The 22,180-nt window shown below is 38.0% G+C and overlaps 1 protein-coding gene across 5 annotated transcripts in view; it reads right to left on the bottom strand.

Annotated features, from left to right (window-relative positions):
* Nucleotides 1-22,180, bottom strand: part of ITSN2 (intersectin 2) — a 119,768-nt gene that overhangs the window by 72,603 nt on the left and 24,985 nt on the right. For all 5 annotated transcript variants that reach the window (XM_043469203.1, XM_043469208.1, XM_043469204.1 and 2 more), the window contains 10 exons: nt 20,225-20,288; nt 12,078-12,170; nt 8,819-8,882; nt 7,911-8,074; nt 6,052-6,258; nt 5,826-5,922; nt 4,621-4,760; nt 1,786-1,849; nt 1,088-1,225; nt 541-626 (listed from right to left, as the gene is read on the bottom strand). In XM_043469203.1, the coding sequence (XP_043325138.1) occupies nt 541-626; nt 1,088-1,225; nt 1,786-1,849; nt 4,621-4,760; nt 5,826-5,922; nt 6,052-6,258; nt 7,911-8,074; nt 8,819-8,882; nt 12,078-12,170; nt 20,225-20,255 (1,084 nt within the window). In that variant the 5' untranslated portion in view covers nt 20,256-20,288. Of the gene's footprint in view, nt 1-540; nt 627-1,087; nt 1,226-1,785; nt 1,850-4,620; nt 4,761-5,825; nt 5,923-6,051; nt 6,259-7,910; nt 8,075-8,818; nt 8,883-12,077; nt 12,171-20,224; nt 20,289-22,180 lie in introns of those variants that run through there.

The following is a 22,180-nucleotide window of genomic DNA, read 5'->3' as shown; positions in this document are numbered from 1 at the left end:
TTTTCTTATAAGAATATTCATTTTGGGAAAAAACTCATTCTAGGAAAAACAAATCACTAAGTTTGAGTCTGTCTAAGAGAAAAATAATTTTACTATTCCTGCCAATAAAAATACTTTTCAATTTTTTTCTCAGCATTTTCTTCAAGGATAACCAAAATTATATGGCTCTATATTTGTTATATGCCCTAACTTTTTAGTATTTTTAAATATATACACATGTACATTTTCAACCAGTATTTAAACTTTTAAAGCTCAAGATTTCATCATAAAGCTTGCTGTAATGCTTTTTCCAAAAGTGGGAAACACTTTAAATTGGACATCTAATACATACACTCTTGCCAAATATATACACCAGTCTCTTCTTCTCCAATTTGACTGTCTTAATTTTATTGACGTAAAAATCCATCCTATTCATCAAATAGTTTCTCATATAGCATTTAATATATTAAGAAAGTTAAAATTCTAAATATTCATTTCTACTTCACAGTAAAATTTAAGAGCATTCACTATAAAATATACAACTTGGACATCCAATGTTACCTGGTAATTTTTTCTGAGGTTCCTCTTCTTGCGTTTTCTGATATGAAGGCAGAGTTCCGTTAATGGAATCAATTTGCTTTCCTCCTCTAAGAAAGGCAAACAACAAATAAATTTAGCGTTATGAGATCTGAGAATTTTAGACCAGACTATATAGATACCAATGACTACAGCAATTTAATATTTAGCATATAATATTAAAGATATTTAAAACAGTATGGTCTATAGTTACACTGTACAGCAGTACATGAAGTATCAAACCAGACAGATTGGGATTCAGATCATGGTTCGACCAGTTATTATTCTTGGGTAAATTTATTCTTAATCTCTTTAGGCATCAGTTTCCTTATCTATAATGTGGTGAAAGCACATACGTACTTCTAAAATCTACCCTCTTATCAGTGTTACTCACTAAGTACCAAAATCAAATGGCAATGTAAATGCTTCATTTTCCACAAAAGTAGAGCAGAGACCTCAGGAAATCCCAGAGTAAAAGTCTTGCCTGCCAAACATGATTGCAACAACACCCCTTAACCTTCGAGACACTCACCTAAAAGATGGAGGGACAAGCTCAGGCGGTAAAGCCAGTGGCAATGGCTGTCCAGCTTTGGCCATATCAGTGAGGTGCATGGCAAGGATGAACTCCTCAGCTTTCAGCTGTCCGTCACCATCAATGTCAGCCAGGGTCCTAAAGAGAGTATAAAATTTCACCACTTAGAAAGCCTGTTTAGAGTAAAGTATTTTCAGAAGAGTTCAATCTTTTTATTTTTAGAGCAAGAGTAACGACAGAAAAACAGCTGGGTTAATATATTGTAGTGAAAAGTACATACAGAAAAGTGAGCTAATTTTTGCCCTTAATTTCCATATCACCAAAGAGAGGGAAGAAACTTTGAAATGAAAAGGGAAATATTCCCTTCAAAAAGGTAGCTTGTCTTGGTTCATGGTTAATTCGCTTATCAAATCACCTCAGGCTCTACACTGAAAATGAGATATTCTCTAATTCTCCACAGAAGATATTACAGAAAAGCAAACAAGTTTTACTTGTAAAATAATTAAATGCCAAATTCTCAAGGGTAACATTTTACAAAGCAATTTTATTTGCTTGCAGGTTTGCATTAAATGTCACACAGTTGCTTTTGTGGAACATTTTTGAGTCACAAACATTTACAGAAATGACTTCTTTCTTATGTCTAATTAAAAATCATACAGAATGGCTAGTTAAAAATCATAATTAATGGGCAAACTCACCATATAGTAGCTAGCTGAGTTTGAGAAAGATTTGACTGAAGAAGAGCATTTCTAGCTTGAAAACCTGATTTAGTGGGGAAAAAAAAATACATAAAATAAGATTCTTTAGCCTCTTAAAGTCACGCAAACTTAAATAGCTGTACTCGTGAAATAACACTGCTGCTATCCTGGGATTTTATCATGCACGAGGCACTGAGCATTCAGCAGTCATCAAAATAAACACATCCCCTGGACCAAAGAGTTTAAAATCTACAGTCAGTAGAAGAAAGTGCTCCCATGTCCTTCCAGAAGATAATGGTCCCCACAAGTGACTAACACAAAGGACTAAGCCAGTATTAAAGGCCAAGCTCCCAAGCACAGCTTTGCTTAGCATTTTCAGATTTGCTCTTATCTCTCTCATCATTTCTTTGTCTCTACTCTTCCTCTTATAAATAACGTGTAAATCATTTTTCAAGGATCTGTCCTGGGCACTCCATTCTCTCTGTGAGAGAGAATTCTCTCTCATATCCATTCTCTCATATGCATTTCTGTGACTAAACAGCACCTGGAAGCAGAGGATTCCTAAATGTACATCCACAGCCCAAGCCTCTCCTTTAAGTTTAGACGTCTACATCCAATTGAAAAATTTATGTATGTATTTCACAAGCATATCAAACTAAGTACACACAAAATCACTCTTTCAATCTCCAACGAGGCCTCTCTTCCTAATCTTCACCCTATTCTTCTCTATGAATGGTATTAAAGGCCATCCAGTAGCTCAAGCCAGAAATCAGAGTCCCCTCTTAACCCTCCCTGTCCTGTACAAGCAGGCGCAACATCGAGTCCTACAGTTCCACATCACTGTATGTCTAGGTCCTTCTCACCTGTGAAGTCAAAATCTAACGTCACCTTCTCAGAAAGGCCTTCTCTGTCCACTCTACCATTCAATATATTTCCTGCTTCTATCTTTTATATCTCATAACAATCTGTAATGTAACATTTATTTGCTTGTTTACCTGTTTGTCTGTTTCCCCTATTATGCCAAGTTCTATGAAGACAAAAGCCTTGACTGCTGTATCCATTAATGTATAACTCATGCCTAGTACCTAGAGGCTTAATAAATATTTGCAAAAGTAATGAATAAAATTGTAACCCAAAGTTTCCCTCTATCTTAGCTGCAATGGAGGCTTACTTATATGAGAGCACCTGATAATAAAGACAGCTGACATTCACTGAATGCTTACTATGTATGGGAAACTGTTCAACTTCTTTTCTCTCCTTCAGTGAGACAAAACAAAAACATGTTTCCGTAACAGGCTCCTGATCTTCAATGAATATATTCCAGAACAGAAAATCCCCCTTGGCTTCAGAGGAACACTCACTCCTGGTGAGCCTGTCTGCGGCTTTTTGACCATGATGAATCTGGAGGCTTCTCTGGTGAAGGCCTCCTAGTTGGTAGAGCAGGTGCCACACCTTCCACTCTCAGGTGCATAAGCCACAAGCGCCGGAAGAGCCAGCCCTACCCTGCGTCCAGCCTGAGTCAAGGGGCATCTGAACAACCCCACACAGAAGACACACAACTGCCAGCTCTTCCTCAGCAACCACGTGCACTGCAAAGCCAGCACAGATGCTGCTAAATCCACTGCTTCACTCAACTTTAAACACAAAGATCTGGATAATCGAAGCAACATATTCTATATGGAATAGACTCAAATATACCACATATTGTGACAAGCAATCAAATGTTTATATTATGTAACTTTAAAATCTTTTCCATTCTTTTTTAATAGAAACCACACACAGGAAATACACTGGAAGTAGCTTACAGCCTCACTCAATTAATTAATAATACTCAATAGACTTCAAACAAGATGTGAGATTTGAGGAGGTTTTTTTTTATGTTAAAGGAAGATTCTTTCACCAGGTTTTTTACAATGTCAACCTCTGCTATAGGGCAAAGTGACTCAGTTATATACATACATACATTCTTTTTCAGTATCCTTTTCCATTATGGTTTATCACAGGATACTGAATATGACTGTGAAATACATTAGGATCTTGTTGTTTATCCATGTAGTAGTTTGCATCTACCAACCCTAAACTCCCAATCTATCCCTCCCCTTACCCTCCATCTTCTCAGCAACCCTCTGTTCTCTATGTCTCTGCGTCTGTTTCCATTTTGTAGACAGGTTCATTTGTGCCATATTTTAGATTCCACATATAAGTGATATCATATCTGATAAAGCTCTACTATAAATACTTACTTTACTCTGTCTAAACTCTAAGTCGTTGCTGAGTGAGGAGAGACGGGTCAGTGAGAAGACCAGAATTCTACTTGCCTAGTGTCCTCTGTTTACGTCCACTTCACCATCCTCAATTAGTGAATTTGGGTGTTTGTTACAGCATGGACTCAAATGTCCCAGGGGGATCTCAGGTTATCTCAGTTTTATAGCTACACTTGGGTTGGAGCATTAAAGGGTGAACAGTGTTCAGGTGAGGCGTTTGGAAGGACAAGCAGAGAAAGACCCGATGAGGAAGGAAAATCTCACAGAAACTGAGGCTTAGTGTCACACTCTGGTCACATGAGGACAAGGAAGATGAGGTCTAACTTTCTCAAGGGAGGGGTCTTCTTTTCAAAACATTGGGTGTGTACCTGTGTGTTTAACTTGATTATAAGAACTTTGAACTATTACATAACTTAACCATTATTTGTATTTATCAAATGACTGCTACTTTTTTTTTGGATTTTCAAATTTTCAATGAGCTACAAAATACAACTTCAAATAAAAGCTCTTCAATAGAAGTCCATAGAAAATCATAACTTTCTCACATTCTTAAGCACAGTATGCCACTTACCTGAGAGGTATCCACTCATGCTTTTGTCAAGACTATTAAATTTTTGCCGATATTTTAATCTTGAAGGCTGAGGAACTGCCCACTCTGAGGTCCCAGTCTTGGGTGAGTTCCCTGGGAGGGAAGCAGTTGAGGAAGTTGAGCTGTAACAAAATTTATTTTAAATTTTTGTTATTAAATAAAATACATTTAAACTTTATAAGTCAGAGACAATAAGAATCCTACCTCCTGTAATATAACAGTAATTGCTTTTGTATATGATACTGAAAAAAACAATCTATCCTTATGGTACTTTAGGAAAGTAAATACCATATGAAGTTTCAAACTACCATATACCAAATACCTATCATGTGCCAGGCCCCACACAGTGCTAGGGCCTTTATAAATATTATGTCTAATCCCCATGACAAATTTAAAAGGTATTACTATTTCCATCTTTCATATGGGCAAACTACAGCTCAGTGATGTTGAGAAAAACAAAGTTACACAATCAGTGAGTGTTTAAGCAAGGATACAGACATTGTTTTTCTGGGTCATTGTTTTAAAGAGTATTATTGTGATTTATACAAGGAGTGATGAATGAACATTGATGCTTTTGTGCCTTCTGAAATTTAAAGGATACTCAATTAGTAGTTTTTGCTCAAGAAATAATGTGTAATGATCATGAGATGTTTTGAGAAATTTTTGAAAGGAAAAATATGTAGTTTTGGGCAAAAAACTGACTGATTAAAATATAGCAGGATATTTTTAGTTTATATAAAACAAAATTTTCAGAAGTAAAATACCACAGACAGTTAATAATTCTAAAAATAAAATTATTTTATGTGAATTACAAATAGTAAATTTATCTATAGTATTTACATTTGGTCATTAGAAAGTAAAAGCTGGATAAGCTCCAAGTTTAAAAAACAAACAGTCATTTGTTAAATGTGCCTTTGTTTGTTGTTTAGTCACTAAGTTGCATCCAACTCTTTCGCAACCCCATGGACTGTATGTAGCCCACCAGGTTCCTCTGTCCATGAGACTTCCCAGGCAAGAACACTGGAGTGGGTTGCCATTTTCTTCTTCAGGGGATCTTCTTGACTCAGGTATCAAAAACCTGTCTCCCCTGCACTGGAGGTGGATTAGGCAAATTCTCTACCACTGAGCCACCTGGGAAGCCCTTCTTAATTAAAGCCTAAGAAGTTGAAAGTTTTAAGTATTCATACCTACTAGATCCTAAATCAATCAGAGACTGGGCTTTCTGTATATTAGCACCACCAAATCCTCCCATCATCAGACTGTAAGATGACGTATGAGGCAATGCTAAAAAAAAGAAAAAGGTTCACATTAAACAATTTCACAAAGTATGAAAAAAAATCTGTATCTACTGGGATGCAAATATAACAGTTTCTTCACATAAAAATACTGACTCATTAGACACAAAGCACTTACTTGAAGAAGAATAAGGAATGGATAAAGGCTGAATGAGACTGGCGGTTCCATTTGGTAATGATGAAGTGCTAACGGAAGGCACTAGGGGAGCAGGCATCATTAGGGGAGGGAGGGTGGTCCCTGAAGTCGCCGAGGACAAGGGTGTTGCTATGGGTGCAACCGGAGGCAATGACTGAGGAATGGACAGATTGGGCATGCTTCCCATTCCTAAGGACAAAACAGAACACATTTTCTGGTGCTGGTAAACAAATTATAAAACACAGGACAGAAAACAAATTTACAGTACAGTGAACAGCTGCTATGTTACAGAAACACTGTGGGCAAACTATCAATAGATTTAAAAACTTCATTAAAGCAAGCTGGATCCAGCAGTGTAGGAGGTAAACTACTGCTTTTAATATCAATATTCTGACCTGTGTGAACTGAGGCAATGTCTATTAAGAAGTTAAAATTCTTTTCTAGTATCATGAATAAAACTAAGTAGGCCTTTTCTAACTACCCATTAGTATCCTCAATGAGAGAATGTATCACCTGATTAAATGTGGGTTTTTGTATAGCGATAATAAATACAGTGCTGTTGAGTTCACACACACACACACACACACACTCCACAAACTCTTCCCTCCCCCGCAAAGGATGTTCTAAATTCTACATACTTAAGGAGACCCATTTATGCATACACATTATGTGCAGGAAAAAAAGCATGCCATCTGTTTCACTTTTCTTATATGCAACACACGTATGGATTCAAGGAGAATTCTTTAAAAGGGACAAAGTGATGACTCATTTGTTTACTAACTCCAGAATACAAAGTATACTATATTAATATGATTACACAATGATTTGATATTTATCTCTACAATTCACTGCAAGAGTGAAAGAATTTAGCATTTTAAGATCTAACATCTGGAGTGGAAGACCATGGTTCAGATATAAAGAGATTCTACTTGAACGTTCCAATGAGTGCTCCTCACAAATAATTAGTGAGATAATGGCTAATCAAAATAAATGGAAGACTGGTGATCTCAGATGAATATGTAAATTAATTAGCACAAAGTTTCCAACTTTTAGCCCTAAATTTGGCTGGCAAATTAACCTTTAAAGAAATTTCTACTAATGTATAATTTAAAATTACTCCCCCCAAATTAAACTATTTTGAATTTAAATTGTTCATATTTTTTGTTATGCATACAAAGTATAGAGGAAACTAAGTAAGAATAGTATTTAGGATCAGCTATGACTAGCAGGATCATATAATCTATCATCCAACTGGGAATTACGAAAGGGGTGGGAGAAGGCGAGGGTGGGATGTTTCGAGAGAACAGCATCGAAACATGTATATTATCTAGGATGAAACAGATCATCAGCCCAGGTTGGAGGCATGAGACAAGTGCTCAGGCCTGGAGCACTGGGAAGACCCAGAGGGATGGGTGGAGAGGGAGGTGGGAGGGGGGATCAGGATGGGGAACACATGTGGATCCATGGCTGATTGATGTCAATGTGTGACAGGAACCACTACAATACTGTAAAGTAATTAGCCTCCAACTAATAAAAATAAATAGAAAAAAAAAATAAAGATGAGATATCAACTTGCAAAAAAAAAAAAAAGAAAGGGAGCACAAACCAGACTAGATGCCAGAACAACAGGCATAAATCACACTGTCCCTGGGAAACTGGGACACATGGACTCCCGAGCTATGACAGCGAACTTAACATTTCTAATCTCAGACATGAAAGTTAACTTGGGAGTCTGGGGACTGTCATTTTATGCCAACAAATCCTTTTCTGATTCTCAAACATTATGCTTACGAATCAAGTTTAACTATCAAATATATTGAACTAAATTAAGAAACACATACCAAAACGAGCAGAAATTAACGGAGAGAACATAGGAGGTTGTTTCATAATAGGAGGAAGAACCACGGGCAACTGTTGGCCTTGAAGCTTTAGTTTGATGAGTTTCATAGCTATAGAGAACTCTTGTTGATCCATCTTCCCATCCTTGTTCAGGTCTGATAAAGCCCTAAGAGGATGATGAGGCCGGTGGATTGTTACATAGGATCAGCATTACTTTGTAAATAACATCACATTTACATGTAGATAATCACTTAATTAAATGTGAGTGTATGTGTACAACAAAAAGCTAAAACCTGTACAATAATATTGACCAAAAACAGTATCTAATAAAATACTATGGGTCTATATAGACTCTAGATACCTTTGGGATGAATTCCTCTGGTCCAAATGTAAAGAAATTATACAAGAGTATAATCATTCTAAACAATTTGTTCAAATATTTACCAAATGCCTGCTAAGTGCCTGGCCCTCTGCCAGGCATGGGAATGGAGAGAAGGTTGGAATAGGGGTTGATGTTTACTGTAAATACATTAGAAAACCAAAACCTTAGATATTATATAGAATAATTTCTTTAAGGTAGGAACAAGGGAAGGGTGAGCTAATCTGAGGTTTAAAGATGATGAAATAAATAACTACAAAACAACATAATGAAGTTGGAGACTTGCCAAATTACAAAGAAGTGTTTTTCAACAGAAACGTATACATCTCCTTTCTTTACAAATTCTAAGGAAATTAGAACTTTGTACTACAGAACAAAACCCCAACAGATTTTCAGTCAGTTACTCACTAAAATTTATTTTCTAAAAAGCTGAATACTCTTACTTATTAACAACAACTACAGGTAAAAACAACTTTATGTTAACACTAAGTATTAAAAAGTTAAGTTCATCTACAAAAGAACACATTTTACCATATTTCAGCTAAAACGGGAGCCGGCAGGCCTGACTGCAAGAAAAAGGTACGGGCTTGATCACCTGAAGGCAATAAAAACAAAATAATCAAACAATGCATTAGCAAATGGAATTACTTTGATGTCTCTGAATAAGAAAAATGCCCACTAGTAACAATTCTGTTGATTTATTTTAATTCCAATTATTAAAGAAAAATTATTTATATTACTTTAATAAGACAGGAGGTTTTAAAACAAAAATGTCACAACTGAAATATATGCGTTAATGAAATGTAAGTGAAGAAAGATCACATTATTCATCTTAGTTTTCCCACATAATTGGGGTCTTACTTGATAATAATCCTATCTTGTAAAATTTATAGCTAAAAGCACTATTCCCCAGAAGAGTTCTAAATAAAAAAACACCAGGTTTGGGGAAGGTACTCCTCATGGGCATTTGAAAATCCTGTATCTCCTGCTGTGTAAGCCAAGAACATAAGTTCCTAACAGCTCTCTGCCTGGATCACTTCTCAGAACTGGGTTTGCTGTGAGTAGTTTTGAGGAAGGAGGTAATGTTTTCCACTGGGACAGAGAACAAGTTTGCTTTCTGCTTGCTAAAACATGATGGGTTCCCTGAGGTTGAGTGTTCCTCTTCTTTAACACAACCATGGCATGTACAGCATCCTTCTGGGCTCTCCTCATGGCCCCTATATGAACCAGGGGACAAGGGAAACGGACAGAAATGTGCCAATACTCGGGCTGCCAACTGTGCTGTTACAAAGAGTGTCCTGGGTCTCTGACTTAGGAATTCCGGGTATTCTGCTAGCATTCAAGAGACAGTAACAGACCAAATTATTACCTCGTAAGCAGGGTAATCAAATCTCTACCAGGAGACAAGTTAAGGTAGTTATTATTACAGAAGTACAAATAACATTAAACTATAATGGTTGAGCCAGATAATCACGATGGTGTGATCACTCACCTAGAGCCAGACATCCTGGAATGTGAAGTCAAGTGGGCCTTAGGAAGCATCACTACAAACAAAGCTAGTGGAAGTGACAGAATTCCAGTTGTGCTATTTCAAATTCTAAAAGATGATGCTGCGAAAGTGCTGCACTCAATATGTCAGCAAATTTGGAAAACTCAGCAGTGGCCACAGGACTGGAAAAGATCAGTTTTCATTCCAATCCCAAAGAAAGACAACACCAAAGAATGCTCAAACTACCGTACAATTGCACTCATCTCACATGCTAGTAAAGTAATGCTCAAAATTCCCCAAGCCACACTTCAGCAATACGTGAACCATGAACTTCCAGATGTTCAAGCTGGTTTTCGAAAAGGCAGAGGAACCAGAGATCAAATTGCCAACATCTGCTGGATCATCAAAAAAGCAAGAGAGTTCCAGAAAAACATCTATTTCTGCTTTATTGACTATGCCAAAGCCTTTGACTGTGTGAATCACAATAAACTGGAAAATTCTGAAAGAGATGGGAATACCAGACCACCTGACCTGCCTCTTGAGAAACCTATATGCAGGTCAGGAAGCAACAGTTAGAACTGGACATGGAATAACAGACTGGTTCCAAATAGGAAAAGGAGTACGTCAAGACTGTATATTGTCACCCTGCTTATTTAACTTATATGCAGAGTACCTCATGAGAAACACGGCGGGAGGAAGCACAAGCTGGAATCAAGATTGCCAGGAGAAATATCAATAACCTCAGATATGCAGATGACACCACCCTTATGGCAGAAAGTGAAGAAGAACTAAAGAGCCTCTTGATGAAAGTGAAAGAGGAGAGTGAAAAAGTTGGCTTAAAGCTCCACATTCAGAAAACTAAGATCATGGCATCCGGTCCCATCACTTCATGGCAAATAGATGAGGAAACAGTGGAAACAGTGGCTGACGTTATTTTTTGGGGCTCCAAAATCACTGCAGATGGTGATTGTAGCCATGAAATTAAAAGATGCTTACTCCTTGGAAGGAAAGTTATGACCAACCTAGACAGCATATTAAAAAGGAGAGACATTACTTTGCCAACAAAGGTCCGTCTAGTCAAGGCTGTGGTTTTTCCAGTAGTCATGTACGGATGTGAGAGTTGGACTATAAAGAAAGCTGAGTGCAGAAGAATTGATGCTTTTGAACTGTGGTGTTGGAGAAGACTCTTGAGAGTCCCTTGGACTGCAAGGAGATCCAACCAGTGCATCCTAAAGGAAATCAGTCCTGGGTGTTCACTGGAAGGACTGATGTTGAAGCTGAAACTCCAATACTTTGGCCACCTGATGTGAAGAGCTGACTCATTTGAAAAGACCCTGATGTTGGGAAAGATTGAAAGCAGGAGGAGAAGGGGACGACAGAGGATGAGATGGTTGGATGGCATCACCGACTCAATGGACATGAGTTTGGGCAAACTCTCAGAGTTGGTGATGGACAGGGAGGCCTGGCGTGCTGTGGTTCATGGGGTCGCAAACAGTCAGACACGACTGAGCGACTGAGCGACTGAACTGATAATGGTTGAGAGGATGAATTCCAAAGTCAGACTGAAAGGTTTCCAAGCCCTGGTATTGTTCAGTTGCTAAGTTGTGTCTGACTCATTGTGACCTGATGGACTATAGTACACCACACCAAGCTCCTCTCCACTATCTTGGGGAGTTTGCTCAAACTGATGTCCATTGAGTTGGTGATGCTATCTAACCATCTCATCTTCTGCCACCCTCTTCTTTTGCCTTCAGTCTTCCCCAGCATCAGGGTCTTTTCCAGTAAGTCTGTTCTTTGCATTAGTTGGCCAAAGTACTGGAGTTTCAGCTTCAGCATCAGTCCTTCCAATGTATATTCAGGGTTAATTTCCTTTATGATTGACTGGTTTGATCTCTTTGTTGTCCAAGGAACTCTCAAGAGTCTTCTCCAGCACCACAATTCAAGAGTATCAATCTCTGGAGCTCAGCCTTCTTTATGGTCTAACTCTCAGATCCATACACGACCACACTCAGTCGTGTCCAACTCTTTGCCAATGCTGTGGACTGTAGCCTACCAGGCTCCTCTGTCCATGGAATTCTCAAAGCAAGAACACTGGAGTGGGTAGCCATTCCCTTCTCCAGGGGATCCTCCCAACCCAGGGATCGAACCCAGGTCTCCTCCATTGCAGGCAGATTCTTTACTGTCTGAGCCACCATGGAACTTATCATTAAATAGTACAAATTGATGGCAGTCAAATTAAAACTAATTATAAGATATTTCATGAAGGGGAGCATAAATCGCAAATAAAATAAGAACACAAACCTGTTATGTAACCTCCTGAAGGTTTGAGGTTATCAAACTGCTTGTCATGCTTAGTCCGTTCTTCAGAGGTAATAGCCCACATGTTTGGCCCTCCTAAAACATAAATGAAAGACAAAGATATTATACTGCATATATGAGAATGCTTAAATACAATTCCATAATGTAAACATGAATCACAAATGTTCCTTTAATGACAGTCCTAATACTGGAGTGACACAAAGAAGAAAGCTCTATTCATAACCATACCTAGTATGGTCCTGAGGCTTTTCACTCATCACCCAATTAACATCTACTTGAACAACTGCTGTGTACCACTCACTGGATAGGGCAACAAGCTAAATGCTGGAAATAAAAAGATGAATAAAGTATTGTTCCATCCTCAAGGAAGTCTTACTCTAGAAAATGACTATCAACGCTTACAATGTTAACCTGTGAAGCATCCTAAGCAAAAACATATACAAAAAGCTGTGCTAATCCTGAGTCAGAAGCATCAGTGATGAGCTAACAGGAAAGGTCAGACTGAGGCAGAGCCTTGAAGATTGGCTTGAATTTTGCCATGTGAAGAGGCGAGATAAGGGTATTTCACACAACAAGGTCAGAGGATGAGGAGTCAAGGCATGTTCCAGACACTGCACTGAGCAGACTGATAGCTAAAGCGCCACGTGAGTGTGGGAAAGAGGTTAAGAAGGCCTGGCTTTAAAGGGTCTTAAATAGCACCCTTAGCTGACCTTTAGCCTGGAAGTTATGGAGTGTCCTCTGATACATTTTAAAGTAACCTCCTTATTCGAAATCCTTTTAGACTTACAGGAAAGTTGCAAAAATAGTACGGAGCCTGCACCCAATTTCCATTAAGTTAACAATTTACACAACCATAGTATATTTGTCAAAACACATAAATTAGGACTGGTATACTATTACTAGCTAAACTAAATACCTCCACCAGCAGGGCTAGCTAGTAAACCCCAACAAATTAGACTCTGGGCACTGGAAACAGCACAAATCTTTGTTACTGAAGATTCTGCCAAGTGGAAGCTTTGGCAAAGGGAAGTAGCCTCCTCTGGGTCTGAATGCTTGATCTATGCAGGCCCAGTGACTCTCCGGCCTGAGACTCCCATTTGAGGGTGGGTCAAACAAACTTCACAACTAACAAGGTGAGAAGGACCCTCAGAAGCCTTACTTGTCAAACAGAAATGGTATATTCAAGAACAGAAGACAGCCTGGCCCCAAAGGCCTTTTGGCTTCACATGAAAAGGTGGCAGCAAATTCACTAAGGGGAAAATTTATTCCTACTCCACTGTCTGAAGCAAAGCTACTGGATCAGTGAAATTCCCTGAAATGCCACAGCCTGGTTCACTTATGGGTCACAGCAGCTGGAGTTCTGACAATGTCCACTGGGCTGCCATGACTCTTCAGCCTTAGAGCTAAGCAGAACCAAAACAAGACACATTTTCTTCAGTGGACAGAACTCAGATTCTTGAAATGTTGCCAATGGCCCAGCTGTTTGATTTGCCACTTGGAAAATTACAACTGACAAATTAAAGATACCCTCTTTGGGGCTGCAAAATGGAAACAAATTTTAATTGCTAATTGAATAGTCTGGGTCACTACCAATGGCAAGGGCCCATTCTCTAACTTAGACCGAAATCAAGATTCTGATGAAGTCTGACTCTGTTTCTGAGGCAGAGGATATCAATGCATGCCAGACTTAAGGATTCCTGTCTGGGGAGGGGGTCTCATTACACAGGGCACTACCCTCTTTTTGGCTCTTGGCAGATGGACTACATCAAACTTTTGATTGCCCTCTAGGGTTACTGGTGGTTCTTCAAACTGTCGACACTTTTTAGGTTACCAATCAGTCTGCTATGTCCATACTAGCATGGCCCTTAAAACAAACCTGTGTCATGATTTTAGCTTTCTGGTCTATCAGTACTCTGATGCTAATGAATCATTTATCATAAAAAACTGTTCACAATGCACTGATCGAGGCTGAGTCCACTTTCATAACCTCCTCCTGGTTCATACTCCTTGTTCAGCTTGGCCACTGAATGTGCTGTCCCGAGAAAGGGATCATCAATGTCCCTTAGCTGTTTCCTGGCTAATGATCAGGACTAAAGGGGTTGGGGGAGGGGTCACAGGCGAATACAAGTCTTAATGTGAAAGTTGAGGATTCTACCCTGATGGTTCTTGGACATGATGCATTTCTATTTCTCCTAGAAACAACTGTGGACAGGCTGGTTGGTATATTCTTCAGATGGTAGCTCAGCTGAATAGGAACCTAAAGGATTCGAAGCTAATTCTGGTTAGGGTTTACAAAAATGTCCCTGTCCCTCTTGCGACTAACCCTTCTGGATCACTAGAAAACAGTGAAGCTAAAGCAAAACAGTACACCTAAATCTTGTGGCAGTGGAGAGCCCCACGCAGCATCTAGAGAAAAATACCTCAGATCCCAGAAACACTGGAGGGGAGAAGCATGACTTTTTCTCTTTCAGAGCTGGCTCGGGAGTCTTCTTCCCCAAGGAGGATGCCCTGGTGAGGCACTCCTAAACTGCTGGAAGCACCTTACGATGTATGTAACTCTGAGTCTGCCATCCCCCTCCAGATGACTTTGACTGGTCCACTCTCAGTCTTAGGCAGGCCCTGCGCACCTGATTCCCAGGAGTACGGACTTCTCTGTACACAAAACAAAACCTGAGGACCCACGAGGAGGTTGGTACTGTATCTGTATCTCACAAAAGGAAATTCTTACAAACCCCATATATCAATATATAATATTTGTCTTTCCCATCCTGTGACATGTTCCCTTTACTTGGACTGCCATTCACATAACCCTCTTCCATTTCAAACTTTACCTTTCAAGGTCCAGGGCATGGGTCATTTTGTCTAGGAGGTCTCTGACACCTGCAGGTCAGATTAATTGCTTCCTCCTCTAGATTCTCAAGGGACTTCACCATGCTTCTATAGGGCACTTACAAAAGTTCTATAATTGTTTTCTATCCATCTGTTCTACCACACAATGAGTCCTTGGAGGACAAGAGCTTTGTGTGTTTATCTTTCTATCCTCAGAACCAGCAGAATATTACAGAGCACACACTTAAAATTGACTGAGGAAAAAATATCTGAAAAAATCAGAAGGAGTAAAAAAAAAGCCAGAGAGGCAAGATCATGATTCAGGAAAAGACAACTTCATTTACAAATCTTTCTGGTGTCTATCCTTCACATATAGCTATATTGGCCCACTGAGGAGGTCTTTAAAGCTATATATTCAAGAAGCACCGACTCACTGGAAAAGATAATGATGCTGGGAAAGGCTGAAGGCAAAGGAGAAGGGGATGGCAGAGGATGAGATGAGACAGCATCACTGACTCAAAGGACATGAATTTGAGTAAACTCTGGGAGACAGTGGAGGACAGAGGAGCCTGGTGTGCTGCAGTCCGTGTGGTTGCAAACAGTCGGACACAACTTAGCAACAGAACACAAAAAATTCAACATGGCTAACAGTCATCTATGCTTCACTTCTGATTACCCTTCCAGTTTACTCAGTTTCTACCAATAAGAAACCAAGTATGTTTAGGTATGTAAACTCACACATGTTTGCTGACTATAGTCCATAAAAATCTGCTTTACAAAGTTGTTTCCTCAGGCTTGCAGGATCTCAGTTCCCCGACCAGGGATTGAACCTGAGCCACAGCAGTAAAAGTGCCAAGTCCTAACCACTGGGACACCAGGCAAGTCCCTGTTTAACTCTAATCTTAAACCTTGTCTTTACGAGAAGATATTTATAGATTAAAAAAAAAACAGTCATTTGGGGCTAAGAAATATCAGATCAAATCCATCTAGTGTTTAAAATTATAGTGGGCACCTATATTTCAGTGATATACATTCCTGGAAACAACTGTATACACTCGTCAAAACTCATCAAACTGTATAAAAAAGGGTGGATTATACCTCAATAAATCCAACTTAAAACAAAAATATAACACATCAAACACATGCCTGTCACATGACGTGTGCTCAGTAAATTAGTTTCCTTACTCAATCCCAGGGTTTCCCTTGTGGCTCAGCTGGTAAAGAATCCGCTTGCAATGTGGGAGACCTGGGTTCAATCCCTGGGTTGGGGAGATTTCCTAGAGAAGGGAACAGCTACCCACTCCAGTATTCTGGCCTAGAGAATTCCATGGAATGTATAGTCCATGGGTCGCAAAGAGTTGGACACGACTGAGTGACTTTCACTCACTCAATCCAATCCCAGGGAACGGCATAATTAGGCAGGAGGCAGAGAGTCAAAACCTTTCATAGGCTCTTTCTGTCATAAAGGTATTCTTGCCAGAAAGATACTGAATGTGACACTTTTTAGTCACAAACCCTAAGACTATTTTAAGTTTGAACAGACTGGTTGGGGAAGTTTGATCGGTCTTGGCTCCACAAGCCAAGAGAGTCATACACAACGATCATGATTAAATATTGTCATGATTAATGTTACTAACTGAATAAAAATATTCTAAGTCAAATGAGAAGGAATAATTTTTAAGTAGTATTCAAATAATATTCAAATCTGGACACTAAAGCTATGAAATACATGTAATGCAAAGCCAATTTTGATCCAATTCTGGCTTTCTTATTTAGAATATGTACTAAAAGAACCTTCTAAAGAGTCAACAGCTTATTACTTTGAACTTCAAGTAAAGCATATCTTAATCTATATTTATTCATAAGTATTACAGAAAGGCAGGAAAACCTAAGTTTTGGAGTCGATGTTTCCAATTATTTCCTTAAAAACCTAAAACCTTTTACATTCTCTGATGATTACTTTAGAAATATATTAAAATTCTATCCACTTCCCCCAACTCATCACTAAATTGAGAAAGTGGTATTTTCATAAAGATTTCTGTTGCTTAGTCTCATCTACTGGCTCTGACAAATACATTCTTATGGTCTATGTAGAAGGAAAAACACACGTTTACAGAACATCAGCTATATGCTAGACCCCATGCAGTAAGTAGTGTCGTTCCTGTTTTACATCTATGTATACATACATATGTGTATGTACATATACACACAAAAATAAGTTCCATGTGGTTAAGCCACACAGCTGGGTAGTGGCAGAGCAGTATTCTAACACACAGTTCCGAGCATACATGATTCAGATAGGTTACATCCCACCTGTACACTGTAATAATTAAATGATATCAGAAACGGTCTTCACTGGTATATTTGTTCACTTCAAAATAATAATCAAATGATATACGTTGATCCAGTACTAAGTTAAATCTCTAAAACACAACTGGAATACTGGTCTAGATAGAACAAAAGCCTAACTGTAGGGACTTGAGTAATAAATGCTTGGGTTGTTACATACGCAGTTCAACACTACAGCTGATTCCAGGTCCAATGTTCAACAAAAATTTCTTAATTACATAAAGAGTAAAGAGCTCCAAAATTCTAAAAGGTAATAAATGAAAGGTTCTAAAAATAAAAATGGTATTTTTTCCCTCCTAAGTTACTAGCTGTTTCTTTTCTCTCCTTCTTCCTTCTCTCTTCCAGGTTTTAGACAGAACCACTGTCATGGGCTCCAGAATTTCATACTCACATAACCAGCCTTTAGTACCTCCACAGTTTTAAGGTTGAAACAAGCCACGACACACTACGATACCAACTGGCAGAACATGTATCCAAAGTGGCCTCTTGCCTATCACCTTATGGCTCATGTATCATGCCCTCTGTATTTATAATTTCATTACATTTCTGAAAAGCAGAAAGCAAACCTACCATGGCTAAAACGGTTTTGGCAAGGATGACTCTGCTCATGCAGAAGACACCAGAAGTAAAATTGTAAGTGGTAAAAATATGATGCAATGATCTTCTAGTTCTGTAAGCAAATGGTAAGCACACAAAGAAAGAATACCTATTCAACAGAGCTATCTGAGATGTATCTGCACTGTCCAATATAGTAGCCACTAGCCGAGCACATGTGATTCTCAGCACGCTTGGCTGTGTGACTGAAAGAACTGAATTTTTAAATTTTACTTAATTATTAAATAGCCACATGTACTTAATGGCTACTGTATTAGACAATACAGCTCTAAGAACCAAAAAAGTCTTAAAAGTCTGTGGTTAGTCTCAGGATGATAAAGTAGACATAGCAAAATTTGAGGACTGTGTCAGAAATGTTTAGACAAACAGCTTGGTCCAGGGAGGGCAGTTAGAGACAAGTTCCAATAGCACTGGGCATCAAAAAAGTTTAACCCGATCTATGACTGAGAAGGTATTGAAGGAGCAAACATTGCTCTTGAAGGTTTGTGCTATACATGGATGCTTCTTTCAATAAGATTTTAAACCCTGAACTGGACTCAGATATATATAAGATTATCTTCAATCCTCAGTTACTTTATAAAGTAAGTAGGAAGGTACTACAGTCTGCATTAGCTATCACTTCTTCAGAAGTTTAGAAAATTACTATCTTTATTCTTATATACTATTCCTAAATTGGAGAAGGAAACGGCAACCCACTCCAGTTTTCTTGCCTGGATAATCCCTTGGACAGAGGGGAATGTCAGGCTACAGTCCATGGGGTCACAAAGAGTTGGACACGACTTCAGCAACTGAGCATTCCTAAATTAATTGTCCAACATTTTAGACAATTATTCAAATAATCTCTTTTTGTTGCTGTTATTGAACATCTTGCTTGTTTCCAATATTTTACATATAATGGAATAAGCTACAAAGTGATCTGTAAATGTTCAGAGAATGGGGAAAAAAAAATGAGAAAGACCAGGTCTACAATGATTTCTACTATGCTCATTTTGTTTATAAGCCTGCTTAACATGTAGATTGAAGATTAAACAATGTATTTACAGCAAACTCCTTAGTATGTGGCATAGAAATTCTCAAATTTGAGTAGAGCACATTATTACCACAATTATTACCCTCATTCTAAACTTACATTTAACACTCATTAAGGAAAAAAAATTCATTTTAAGAAATAGTGCATGGCATCAAGTAATCTTTATAATCCCATACCATTTCCAGAGAAGGAGCAATGCTCACATCTGAAAAGGCAAAAAACAAAACAACAAAACCCTTATCTCAAGTCCATCCTTAAATGACAGCGTCCTACCATATATTAAAACTTATTTTAACTTTTTATGAAAATAATTCATTTTTTGAAAACTTTTCTAAATGTCATAAGATCAATCCTGAGTCTTAAAAACTTAAGATATACAACATATATTTTCTTTATTAACAATGTACTGATTTGGCCCTATGATTGAAAACATTAAAAAAAAAAAAGGAATTGATCAATTGGTAACATTAACACAATCCTATGTGAAGGCTTGGAATTATTGGTGATTTTTCCCTCTTTTTTCCCCCAGTGTTCTTTTCAATTATAGTTTTCAGTTCAAGTGTTAAAGAATTATTGACTGGACTCTTTATTTCCTTACATTTATAATTAGCTAATAAAATCTACCTCATAATTCAGAACTCAGCATCTTTAATTACCTTAGTAATTTAAAAACACAATGCATTTTCTCAATTATAAATGATACACACAGTAAAAAATACCTATTAAAGGTGGGTAATGTATATCTGAGAAACAAATTAAAATTTGAATCAGAAAAAAACCTTTAAAAACTTTTTATTATTGAAATAACCTAAACATGTCCTCTAAAATGTTTCCTATTAAATAACTGTGTGTATAGGTATACACAAAACCCTTTATAAAAGGGAAAACAAACTAATTTTATACATACATTAATAAATGAATCTTTACTGGTTTAATCAGTTTACAATCATCTCATGCCATCAAAAACATCTTTAATATTATTCATTTATGGCACTATGTTTTCTGTCTTCCAGTTTTAGGCATTAAACACAATGGATGCTTAGGTTACTCTTAACTGCTCAAAGGCAAGCACACACTCCAGATGATACTGCAGACCATGCTTATATTGAGCTTTGGGATTTACTGCATAATATTCTAATAGAAGACACACGCAGTGTTTTGAAATAAACTATTTAAATTCTTTCAACAAGAATACTTGAAATTTTGCATTTATAAATTTAAGGGAAAATATCTAAATGAATATTTTATAACTTCTATCCAAAATCTCATAACCACTTTATCTCACCACAAGCATCAAGCTACTTACCATTCATTGCGGTGGGAAACTGAGCCATCATGGTCCTGAATTTTCCTTGCTAACGCTCGGCCATCTGCAACATGAAAACATGGTGCCGTTAATAATACAACAAGGGCAGATCGCAGCTCAGCGCACCCGCTAAGCACCGGGAATGCCTGTCCCCTTCAGCTCACACTTCCAACAGAAAACAATGCAGAGCTTCGGCTGCTGCTGAACAGGCAGGATTTACCGTTGGGGAAGAGTAGAAGCTTTTGTTGGGTTAACGGTGCTGCCTTTAAAATAAAACCATTTAACAGAAAAAGTCATATTTAATGGTAAATACTGAATAAAGAACCTTTGGCATAAACCAATTTTGTAGAAACTAATTTGTGAAACAGGAGGGTTGCTTCAACCAGCCAAGAATTTATTTCAGAGAAATTAACTCTATAAATTAATTGTACAATAACATGGGAAGTCATAATACTCTTCTCCTTCAAAAAAACAAACAAACAAAAAAAACTCGAGCAAGAAAAATATCCAAAATAAATGTAGCAGAGCTGTTTAATTCAGTTCTACAGGTTTATAAAAATGGACTAAAAGTAACTATTAAAATGTGTATGTTTATTTATACATAACAAAAGTAATAAGGAAATATTCTGCACTAGGAAGAGAAGGGAATTTGGAAATTAACAGCTCTGGGTTCAAATCCCAACTTTATTTTCCTAGCTGTGATCACAGAAGAGTTATTTAATCTTATAAAGTCTCAGATTTCTCATCTGTAAAAATAATTGACAGGAGTTTGTTTGTTTGTTTGTTTTTTAAGCATTAAACGTAACCCAGTACACTGTCTGACACATTGTGGGTGTTTTTAAAATGACTTAAAAATGGTTTCCTGGGTGTCCAGGAAGGAAGAATATGATATAACTTTGAACCCTGAATTCATCATCTTACTACAAATAAATTCAAAATTTGTTCCAGGAAATCTTGAGGGCAGGACCAATTAGGGAGAGTGAAGACCTAGCAAATTCACAGTAATGCACTTAATTAAAACCATGGTTTATAACATTGTAGGAAAACACTACTATATTGAAAGACTGCTCAGTAACTCATCTATTTACCCAAATCATTCAAATACGAGTATTTTTAGAAGCCTGAGAAAAAAATGTTTGCACAAGCCATCTGAATAAAGAAGGCTTAAAGAGGTGTGCATTGTGGTAGAAGGTGTCCCCAGAGGAGCTGGTTGACTAGCTGCCAAGAAGTGTTACAAGGCACCTATCCCAGTGAATGCATGGTGCTCAAGGGAAAGATGTATACAGGAAAGATGTACCTGTATAACCACCAAAGTAAGTCACACTAACAAAAAACTGGTATATAAAATCCAGTTTATTAACACACAATGAGTTTTAGTCTTCTGACTCCTAACTTTTCTGTATGTTGCCACGATATACCATCCTCCCTCTCAAAGTGCACTCTTTCTCTAGATGTTAGTAAGCTTCATTGCAATGGAACTTGGAACCTTTTACCACACTTAAGACTTCACCTGTCACTACAATCTTTTTAGGTAGGAGGAAATTTTACTCATGTACAAGTTGATTTTCTGACCTCTTTTCTCAAAGGTAATGTGAACTCTAGGTTTGGAGTTGCTTACCATACAGAAAAAAAAATATCTAAACTGTGGTGGGGTGGTCAAGAACTCCTAGAGGAGGTACTGTGTTGAGCTTCACAGGTGAGTAAGAATTAGTTATAGCTGTAATGCTAAGAATTTTGGACTTGAACCTATGGCTGACAAGTCTTAAAAGGTTTTATGGAGGGATACACTCCTATGTCACTTAAGACAGTCAATTGTGAAGAAAATGCCAAGCCTGCCACAGGGAGCTCAGTTAGACTATCTGGCACAGGTAAAAATGACATCTGGCAGCTGATCTGGAACCTTGGCAGCAGGAAGAGAGGGGAAGGGAGGAGAGGGAATGAACTGGAGGAACAACA

Source organism: Cervus canadensis, chromosome 5 (assembly GCF_019320065.1).
Source record: "Cervus canadensis isolate Bull #8, Minnesota chromosome 5, ASM1932006v1, whole genome shotgun sequence".
NCBI lineage: Eukaryota > Metazoa > Chordata > Mammalia > Artiodactyla > Cervidae > Cervus > Cervus canadensis.
This window is presented reverse-complemented; position numbering and strand designations above follow the sequence as displayed.